The sequence below is a fragment of the Perna viridis genome, chromosome 1 (assembly GCF_037379345.1).
Source record: "Perna viridis isolate PV_CMFRI_1.1 ecotype Kerala chromosome 1, ASM3737934v1, whole genome shotgun sequence".
Lineage (NCBI taxonomy): Eukaryota > Metazoa > Mollusca > Bivalvia > Mytilida > Mytilidae > Perna > Perna viridis.
This window is the reverse complement of record NC_142445.1, coordinates 69,938,844-69,949,999: the sequence shown is the minus strand read 5'-3', so window position 1 is coordinate 69,949,999 and position 11,156 is coordinate 69,938,844. Positions and strand designations below refer to the sequence as shown.

At 33.9% G+C, this 11,156-nt stretch overlaps 1 protein-coding gene across 1 annotated transcript; it reads right to left on the bottom strand.

Moving 5' to 3' along the window:
* Positions 1 to 3,555: 3,555 nt before the first annotated feature.
* Positions 3,556 to 10,950, bottom strand: LOC148630183 (uncharacterized). Its single transcript, XM_088562578.1, has 3 exons — positions 10,716 to 10,950; positions 6,697 to 6,771; positions 3,556 to 5,378 (listed from the first exon to the last, which is right to left on the bottom strand). Exons 1-3 carry the CDS (start codon positions 10,776 to 10,778, stop codon positions 3,726 to 3,728), a joined length of 1,791 nt encoding a protein of 596 aa, XP_088418704.1. The 5' UTR covers positions 10,779 to 10,950; the 3' UTR covers positions 3,556 to 3,725.
* Between the last annotated feature and the right edge of the window lie 206 nt (positions 10,951 to 11,156).

Sequence of the window (11,156 nt, the reverse complement as noted above, 5' to 3'; positions counted from 1 at the left end):
ATAGGACTTAAGTAGGCTTTGCTAAAAAGATCTTTTCATCAAAGGAACCTTAATTTCTATATATTACTGTTTTCAAAATTAATTTGTTGTTTAAATGTTTCAGGCTACACAATCGACACAATTTTTAAAGGATATACTACAAGGTGACCAGATTTTGTAATAATTTACTTAACGGTTTCATAGGAGATTTTTAATAAACGACAGACGACTACGGACACAAAGTGTTGATAATAACTGACATGGACATTTGGTCTATGTGAACTAAGAGAAAACAAAAAGAACTAAAAGGAACGAAATCGTGTTAACCACGAAACGAAACGAATACAATCCAAAAATGTAAGGAAATAAGTTAAAGGTCCTCCATGATTCACGCGTCACTGTACATTCCAGGTGTTTTCTGCAGAATTGTAAATACATGTACATTGTGTACATGTTCTCGAGCACTATTTGTCTCATTTTTCTCTTTGATTGTATTACAAAATATGAACGATTTAGTGTTATAATGTTCTTCTCAACACGTTTGCTCATTTTTTTAGGCTAAACGAAGTAAGGGAGGAAATGTGATAGCGTTTCGTGTGTTTTTTTTGCGTATGTTATGGTCAAGGTCCAATTATCCAATTACAAGTCATACAAGTGGCCATTCGTTAATGTTGGAATTTCTGGTTGACAATATTTTTTCCTGAGTTTGAAGGACAGCCAGGCGTTCCAATAGGCCAAAGTAAGCCGATCAATTTCTACATTCGTTTGAAGCTAAGTTTTTACAAGGACAACCACAGAAAAAATAGAGAAGCGACTAGCCCAGTTTTCAATTTTATTGTTAGGCATTTGATCAACCAAAATTATTAACTTAATTGAAATTAAGGAGAAAACTGATAAACCTTCGTTCGTTTATACCAACACCATAAAATGTACATAGATGACTTGCAGTATAAAGGAAGCCTCTGGCATAGAAGAACATGCTTGCCCTTATGGAACACCTGATGTCACACAGATTTTGTGGGTATTGCAAGCGATATAGTTTTTTTTTGCGCCGTCGCCTATTTCTTATTTTCATTTTTTACATGCAATTGTGTATTTCATTCTTTTGTCTATATTGTGTATGTTTGGTACAAGCGATTTTGATATTAAATCCAAGTTCAAGCGGGAAATTGTTCAATATTTGTATTTAAGTGAAAGTTCCCGATGTTTTTCAAATTTTGCATATGCATTTTGAACCATTTTTGTGTTTGTAACACTATACTGACCAATAAAACCATCTATAACGTCTCAAATATTTTAATAAGCCTAAATTAGCATCGAAATATCAGAATCTTTAACTATCCACAGCCTCAGTGCTTGGGATGTCATAAACATAAAAATGGCGGACGAAACCGAGAGACTATACGATAGATAAAAGGTAATAAATATATCTGATACGCCTTTTCTTTCCGATGTAATACTTTGCACGGTCACTTTTTTCTACTATCTGAATCGATTTAACCCTACTTGTAAAAATCGCAAACTTACACTTTAATTACGCCAGCAACTCAAAAATGTAAAAATCGAAAGGGAGCTACACTAATGCAGATTAACCATTTAACCAAGTTTCATGAGAATTCAGGTTATTGCCCGAATATTGGAACCCCCTTTTACAAATAGAGCTTTCATCAATGAAATGATTACCCCCCCCCCAAGTTTCATTGAAATTACAGCAAAAGTTTTCGAGTTAAGTCCGAAAAAATCCCCCTATTTTTTGTATGAATAGTCCCATATCTCAACATAAAAAAAAATCTGAAAAAAAATCTATAGGGAGCCAACATAGAAGGAAACAATTCAACTTAGTTGCAGCATTATCGAGTTCCTGTGCCAAGTGTGAACAACGGTATACCATAATACGTTCCGTCTTTGAAGACGGGCGGAAACAATCCAATACCTACATCCAAATAAAAAGTTCGCCTCCTTGACCGATTCCTGTGGAAATCAATTCTGTCCAGGATTTTAGATGCTATTCACCAATGCTTGAAGGAAACTTTAAAAATCGAAAAGCCTTAGAGTCCTGCAAGTAAACGCCGTCGGACTGATTGCTGTAATAACAAAAAAAAAAAGCCCAAGAAAAAGAAGAGGTGCTATCCTGGCAACAATTTTAAAATTTATTTCTTAGTTCGTCCAGAGTGGCCCGCCCATCATAACCTATTTCTCTAAAAATCGAAAGATCGATCCAATCAAAGTGTTAAGCTACTAAAAATCTCCCGAAGCTTGAAGGAAATCGGTAATAAAGTGGAGGTACTAACCAAGTAACAACGTAGGACATTAAAAAATAGTACACCCTGCAACTTCCTCGTATAAAAATCAGAACTTTGTAAATTCAGCAATTAAAACTAACTTTATCACATGAATACCAAGTATATATGGAGGGGGTGACAGTGCCATACTATTGTACGACTAATTGGACTTCCTTAAGTATATTTGTCAATCTAATTTCAAGGTATGATGCAAGACTTAGTAAAGACATCAATACATACAAATAATGCACTTACAATGCATATGACTATGTCTAGGTTTAGTGTTTTTGGTACTACATTAGGGGGTGGGGTGGCTATTCGACCTGGATGTGGTTAGGGTCTCACTAACCACTTCCGGGTCAAATGGCCACCCCCTATGTTGTACCAAAAACACACTGAACCTTGACATATGCATTGTAAGTGCATTATTTGTGTGTATTATGATTAAAAGTAGTCAAAATAAAGCCGAGAAAGTGTACTTTAAAATCATATATGTAATTAACTACAAAAGTGTATGAATATCGTTTACATGTGCGAGTAATTTGCCTCCATGCTGTCAGTTAGCAGAAAAGGTAAAAATGTGGATTTTCAGTATTATTTATTCAAGTAAATTTTGTGAAGAATTTCTGCAATCATCGTACCATTAGCATGATTTTGGAAGCCTTATTTTCCAAGCTTCGCAACGGTATGCAGCTTTAAGATGTCATTTGTCCTGGGAATTCACAGTGAGACTTTGAAAATTACTGTTTTAACATGTAAAGTAATGGAAACGTTAGAAGTGGTTTGTGAGACCTAAGGCCTAAATCGGATTACCTCCCTTTACTGGATCAACATCTACCTTTTGAAATTTCAACTGAACAGTTTTAGAGTAGTTGCACTAGTAATGTGTGGGCAAAATGAAAGGGTGACCATGATTCCTAAATATGCCAGAACTTAGCATACAAGGATTATAATTAACCTGTTTTCAGGTGCTTCTTCATGCAACAATACTGAAAATCAATTTGATACAAAAATATATTTAATTTTGCAAAAAGGCAAGTTGAATCCACAATGCAATAATGTCTACTAAGATTTTACACATCTGTAAAATGTCACTTAGAACTTGAAAGTGGTCAAAGCTGCATCTACTACGCATTTCATAGTGACAACTGACCTGTTTTAAAATGGACAACACCAACAGAAAAATTTCAATCTTGACCATCACTGATGTGAACTTGCATGAATATATCCACAAAGCCGCAACACCACTATTACAAAATAAGGCAGGCAATGACTGTAAAAAAAAATTCTAGAGGAAGTTTTCTGAAGTTTTTATATAATGTGTAAGAACCATTGATTTATTTTATAAATCTGGCAAACATTTCTTGTACATTTTTACACAAAATACATAAATTACACAAGGACAGCTGCATATGAAAGCACTGAATGACTAATTTTTGCACTAATAACTCCACATTAGGGATTTCAATCATCTATTAGAACATATGGCAGAATATGTAATGGTTCATCAGTATATGAAATATTTGTAAACATTTGTGTCCAATCATACCACTTCCCCCCTGAATCAAAATTTCCATTCACACCTGACCATTCATCATTATGCAGTTTATTGATCAACTCTTCACTTATCACACCCTGATCTGGAATCTCATAATCACTATCTTCATCAACAACATTATCATAATCAATTGGTGGGAGATCTTGCATGATTTCCTCCAGTGTTGGAAACTTCAGTCTTGTGGAGTCTGGTTCAGTTTGTGATTTGACTTCATCAGACCTACCCACTATATCACCTGCAGAGCTATCTACAACCTCAGAACTTGTGTCAGTTTTAGTATGTTCTAGAGATTCAGTTTGGTCATCACATTTAAATGGAGACATATCTACTGCAGTACTTGGGGTCATTGAACTCCTTAAAAACTTTTCAACAAGCTCAGATTTGGTTTGACTTAAATTTGTAAGTGACTTATCTGAATCTAAAACAGATGATTCAAGGTTTCTCTTTTTGTTCCGTTTTGGTCTGGCACCAGGAGGGAGAACGGATTCAGGAACATCACTTTCTTTCACTATTTGATTAGTCTCTATTTGTTTAATGACATTACTGCCAACATTAGTGCTACCACTCCTGGCCTGTAGTTCAGCTATAATTTGTGCTGTGGTTTTAACTTTTGGAGTCTTATTTTTATCAATAATTTCGGTATTTAAAGACAAACTCACATTTTTCCGTGAAGAAAAACTTTTGCTCAGACTGGTTTCAGAAGGACTCCTAGATAGAGAGCCATTTGTTTTCTGTGTATTGCTACTAGACTTAACAGCACCGTTCAACTTGTGTTCCACATAGTTGTCAGTTTTTGCAATTTTGTTTTGAAATTCACCAGAGTAATCAAGTCGTGCTCTTTTCCTGTTTGCTACATCTGTTTTTGATAACTTTTCATCTTTTTTTCTGTTAGTTTTGCCATTCAGTTCCAGGGAATGTTTCTGAGACTGGTTTTCGCTACAAACACTTGATAAACTGTCTTGAGACTGATTCCTTGTTAGCCTACTGCATGAACTTTCAGTATGAACTGAACTTGGTGGGCGTACTGGAGTATCAATTGGAGTCGATGGCCGACTCTCCACTGACACTGGTGAGAGAGCAGGTGAACGATAATCATTTGACAATGCCACTTTAGGAGATATGGAAAACTTTGGTGTACTGTGTAGCTGTGGAGATACAGTAGATCGGACACAAGGTGAGACAATATGTTTTGAAATCTGAGGCATATTTGGAGTGTTGGGTTTGCTCTTTATGGCTGGAGTATTAGGTTTATTTCTTTGTTGTGGCGCAATTGGCTTAGGCGTTGGAAGAGATGGTGTAATTGGTTTACTTCCAGGCTGTCTCTTTATCTGACTAGACTTTGCACCATGTAAAGCTGGTGATAAAGACCCCAATGAGGGACTGTGTAAATTAGCAACATTTGGGTGAACTAAACGTTCACCGTTGTCCCCATTTACAATGGGATTGTCTGTATTGATCAATGAATGCCAACTTTTCACTAATTTTTTAGCACGTTTAGCTAATTGTTCATCTTTTGTTTTCTTTCTAAGTTCATTTACGTATCTGCCAATTCTTGTTTGCTGAAGAAGAAATATTTAGAATGTACATACTAGCTAAAAAATCAAACTTTACATTAAATTTGTAATTGACAGTGGCCAAATTTAAGAAGTCCTTGTTTCATAAGTTTTTTTTTAATGTATTTTTTTCTTGGAGTGAAATTAATTTTGTAATAGTACCACCAGTGTTCTTCTCTTTTCCTGTACAATTGGATTACTGCAGTATTCAGGCAAAATAAAAAACAAAGGATGTATATTTCTTATTACCCTACCCATTCTATTTTCAGCTAAAAATAGTTTACCCCTAAGTTTTTTCCAATAATTAAAGTGCTGTTAGCATTATGTTTTTTTTATTTTTGTGAAAATTGAAGCATGGACAAAATTGAAAAGAATACATGATGTAAAATATAACTATAATAATAAATTTACATTTCCCATATTATTTTGAACTGTTTTTCCTTATATATATATAAACTGAATGTCAATCAATTATAAAAATTTCATGTTCATTTTATCATCCATTTCATGTTCATTGCCTGAATATAGCTGAAATACTGCTGCTGGGACGTTAAACCCCAACAATCATTCAATCTAAAGTAAAAACTGTAATCCATAGTTATACTATCCAACATCACACATTTACAAATTTTGTTCTGCTTCACCTTTTTCCCAATTGTTAAACAAGTCCAAGGTAATTTGCAATCACATTCAAAAGTATTACAACTGAGGATTATCCTACACTGTATTTATACTCAAATGGAACGAATATCAGCTTAAAGAAAATAATTTCCTAGATCTTCAAAACTTAAGACTTAATCAATTTGAATTTTCCTGTTAATTGAACTTATTTAAAATTACTGCTCTTCACTTCCTGTTCATTAATCATAAAATATTGATCACAGGATGGAAATTTTGACTGATAATTGTATTAAATGGAACATGCTCAGCACATTACTGCAAGAACTTCATTCCCTACATGCTAATTTATTACTTAACACCCAAAAAGGAGTTCCACAAGTCCTCCATTCGTTTGAAGACTAGATTTTAATAATATTTGCAGAAATAAGAGAATATTATTGAGATGAATAATTTCTAAAAACATATTTACAGGTTATAAAAGAAGTATTGAATGATATAAAAGGAATTACTTTTGGACAATATTTTTGTGTTCAGAAACAGTGGGAAAGTTCCAGGCACGAACCAGCGACATAGATAATCTACTGTATAGACTGCTGATGGATTATTGACTTACTGGTTTTAATTATCAAGACATTTTTTGGTTTTCCATCGGTTTGTATTACTATCTTTTTAATACAATTATAATCATAAATAAAAGTGTTACCTCCAATGCCTCTCTTGACATAGGATACCTCTCCAAGACGGAGATAACAGCCACCACTGTTGCCATATCAACAACCTGCAATAAGTCAAAGAAAATTACTATTTCATTCATGGCTTCACTTAATATCTAAGGTACACAGACTTCAATTTAAAAAAAAAAAAAAAAGATGTTTGAACTCGTATATAAATATACATAAAATAACAGCATCGGTGAAGTAGGTAATCAGATATAAGATGATACAATAACTACATGTAATTGGTAGTGAACATAACAAGGAAAATACACATCATTTCACTGGCCTAAATTAATTTTTACTAGCCCCAGGCCCAGGCTTCGTGCTAGTGGCTAAAGCCAAGCACTACATTTATTGGCATCCTCTAAAGAAAAGTCTTATGCCTAAAAAATAAAGTCTAATGATTTAACTGACTGAAGTATTACAGTTTAATCAATACAGTGACAAGTTTCAAATGAGAACATTAACATTTTCTTGTTGATAAAATTTTTATTTTTTTTTCATTCTGAAAGGGAAACATTCAGTCTCATCTCATAAAAAGACCCTTATCTTTCAAATCCAGTCAATTCCTTCTTGCTCCTAACTCAACAAATAACATAAATGTACATGTAATACACATATAGTAATCTGTTCACATCGCTTAACTAGATGTGTTACAGAAGGAAATAATCAGCATGGATGGAAACTCGAAGAGTCAAAAGACATTGATATGTATACATATAATTGATTTCTTGGTTAGTTCCAACAATTCTATTGTCGATCCAAGGAGGGTGTGCTGGATAAATGTCCTCCAAATTGGGAATTTTTTTTTGCATGAAATCTTTATTTTTTATGCAATTCTAACCCCACAAATTGACTTTATTCGCTCAGCCTTTAGTATTATACTAATGGAAAAAACAATCTCTGCAGGGTAACAAGAAGTGACAGGAAGCATAAAAAAAACATATCTTTTTCTAGACTTCTTGTTGCTAAGTGAGGCTGAGGTGGCATTTCCGATCAGATTTGTTGTTCATTCCATAAAAAAGCAATCAAGGTAACCAAGGTTATAGCAGTAATAAAAAAAATGTAATCCAGGGACAAAGACCAGACATGGAAAACAAAGACACAACAAAGAACATAAAGTAACTAAAATCATACATACAGAATAACAAAAAAAAAAAAAACGAACAGCAGAATTTCCTTAAACATCTCAAATGCCGGGTTCAATGTGAAGATGAGCTTCCGGGCTAGCAAGTGGTCATTAGAAGAAAAGTTTGAATTTTCAGGTGTTTGAAAACCAGGGATTGTGCTAGCTTCGCCAATGTTGCAAATTGCGATTTCTTATTTGATCTGGCAACAAAATTTGTCTGCTGGTGATTTTTTTGCTGCCTAGAATTTGTATATTGCAATTGTCAGGAAATGGGTTGCACATGTTACTAATTAAATCACCTACACTCCATCTCAGGCAAATGTGTCCATGCAAGTTAAGTATTAGTTAACATTGATGATTTGTTCAGTGATCCAAACATGACGACTTATATATTATCAATTAAAATGATTTGATTACTTAGCAATTATATGTTGATGAGGTGATTAAGAGCTATTGTATTATTTTACTTGTTTATATTTTATTTCTCATCTCAAACCTAACTAACTCCATAAGGATTATGGTCTAAATCCTTTTTTTCATCAAATGTAATATTTAAGGTAAAGCAATATTTGTACAGAAGATTATTTTCATTCAATACAGCCAATGCATAAAACTGAGAACCATGTCAGCTTTTTAAGTCCAAGCGTAAATCCAAGTGCAAGTCTGTTTTTGAAAAAGTTCAAAGATAATTCAAATGCATTTGAAGTTCCAATCAAGTCACTCAATGATTTTCTAAATTATGAGAAAATTTCACATATTTTATGAACCCCTACATCAAACATGTAAAAAAATGCCTGTCAGGGGGAAGCCAAAATAAATTTTTTTAACGCCAACTAAGTCAGAAGCGCAAAAGTTGTATTTGGTTTCAGCCCTGCCATTACAACCAGCAGTCAACCAACTACACCTGTTAGTTCAGCAAATTTTGTTTGTGAAATACGGGCGTCCATGGTACGTTATGATCACAAGTTAAAAGTTATGTGCTAGGACTAGTGTATCAGTGCTCAACTGGATGTGATATTTTGAAAAAAAAAGTGTGTGACAAAGCAGGAGTCCAGAAAAGATAAGATTTTCTACATATTTTCAGTAACAAAACTTTGGTGTAATTAGTTGTAGTCAATTTAATAAATTCAAAATTTACAGTCAAACCTTGGTAATTTGGGCTCCAAGGGACCATTGAAATGTGTTTGAGTAATCGGGAGTTCGAGAAATTGAAGTTCGTATATTTCTGGACTTAATTCGTGGCCGGTCCGAATTCAACTATTGTTAGAAATTGCTTACTTCCTATGAAGTTGTGTTAGTTCGTGGATTCTTTTCATTTTCTTTCTGAAGATTATGTTGATTTGTGGACATTAAAAATGTGTTGGCTTTTAAAAACATTCAGAGTTCGAGTTCCTTGGTCAACAATTTGTTTTCATCCATTTTCTTTCATGCTTTCATCATGCCGACTTCGGAACATTCTCAAACTTCAATCAGTACTATGTTAAGATCAAAACTACCTAATTAGTGACGACTTAAGTATTACCTGTAACTAACTAAAATCACACTGATTAATGATTGGGTTTCAGTTTTTCACACCTTTTATTACCCAAGCTGACAAAATGGCTGATGAGTTCGAGTTAGTGAGGGTTATTCTCCAAGATATTTTACAGACCAACTAGTCAGTTCAAATGTTCAAGAAATCGAAGTTCATAAATCCATGGTTATTTATATTGACTATATAGGAGAAAATTTTGGTACTTTGAATTGTGTTCGAGCCATCTGAGTTCAAGCGAGTGAAGTTCAAATGTATATTCAATGTTTTTATATACAAGTTCAGTACCTTCTACAAGTTTTGAACATGTATTTAAAAGTAACTAGTATACAGATATTTTCACAATCTTTTATATTTTTGATTAAATCATATCTACTTGCGAAGTGCAACAGAATTTTTGGAGCTAGAGCACTCCCTTGAAAACTGACTGGACAAACCGTGTTTCTTCCCTTCTTCCACTTATATACCACTGAGGCCCCCAAATCAGTATATCTTGCTTAAAATCAAAAGTACCTGTGATTAAGGTCTGAATATTACTCAAAAAAAAAAAAAAAAAAAAAACTGCCATAAACTTTTAAAAAAAAAAACCTGTTTTCAAGCATGTTAGAGGAAACACTTTCAAAGTTGCCTTAACATCTATCAACTTGTATGCTTCATAACAGCTGTATACAAGTACATAGATACTTTTATGTTCTGGACTGGTACTCATCCCCAAAAAATTGGATCCAATATAAGTAATGATAAACTGAAATCAAAATTCTATTATTAAAAACTATGCTTTACAGGTAACATACCCACCCAGTTTGTAGCTGCTATCAATATATAACCATAAGATTTAAACAAGTGCTGAGTAACCTGTCAAAATTGTTAACTAAAGCTTCTTGAGAGCATCACAAATTATATGAGAGTATCTTATTTTCCTTCCATGATGATCAACAGGTAAAATTACGATTCACTAGAGGTAGAAATACACCATGCTATCAAACCTGGTTACACAAAGAAAGTTACTGAAAAATTGAAAGCTGGCATTTGAAGAGGGAATTACTTGCAAGTGATAACCTCTCCTGGCAAGGATAAATCAATAAGCATGCAATAACTGTGTAAATAACATTAATAAAATATAATGGCATATCACACAACAACACAAAGATACACGTCAAAATCGTCATCCACTTAATAAAATCGTATATGTGATAAAGCAAGATTCACAACAAATTTCAGATAATTTTCAGCAATAACTTAAAATATGTTTATTTTTCAGTCTGGTAATTTACCAAGATGGGAGCCATGCAAAAGTTCACAATGGGACAATTCTCATTTTCCCCGTTTCCATTTAAATTTCTTACATTATTTTCCTCATCGAGGCCCTTCAGTAACTTCTCCTTTAATTCGTGCGGACTGCACTGCATTGGGACGCCAAAATGCCCCAAATTTAAAGGATTTCAGCCAGCTGAACGACCGATGTTGTCCCACCAGTATGGCGGACTTCCATACATTGCAATAGTATGGATATCTATAACGCACTGGCATCTGGGAAGTCTCTCTCCAGTGTCGTGACGTAAAGTGACGAACGACTGGACTGAACAGTGCGCGATCGTAGACCACGTGGTTATGATAATCAGATATCTGTGACGCAGAACAATTCATTCGTTCCAAAATTTCGACCCCTTATACAATTTTTTATTAAAATTTGGCATTTTCTTGAAACTTTTTAACACAATAAGTATGTATTGCCTATTTCCTAGGCAAATAAAGGCATCATATGTGGAAAGACAGAGGGACTATTT

Coding starts and splice junctions, on each gene's coding strand:
- LOC148630183 (XM_088562578.1), bottom strand. CDS start 10,778: ATGCAGTGCAGTCCGCACGAATTAAAGGAGAAGTTACTGAAGGGCCTC. Junction 6,772..10,715: donor GCCTCGATGAGGAAAATAAT/GTAAGAAATTTA, acceptor GACTTATTGCAG/GTTGTTGATATGGCAACAGT. Junction 5,379..6,696: donor TGTCAAGAGAGGCATTGGAG/GTAACACTTTTA, acceptor TTTCTTCTTCAG/CAAACAAGAATTGGCAGATA.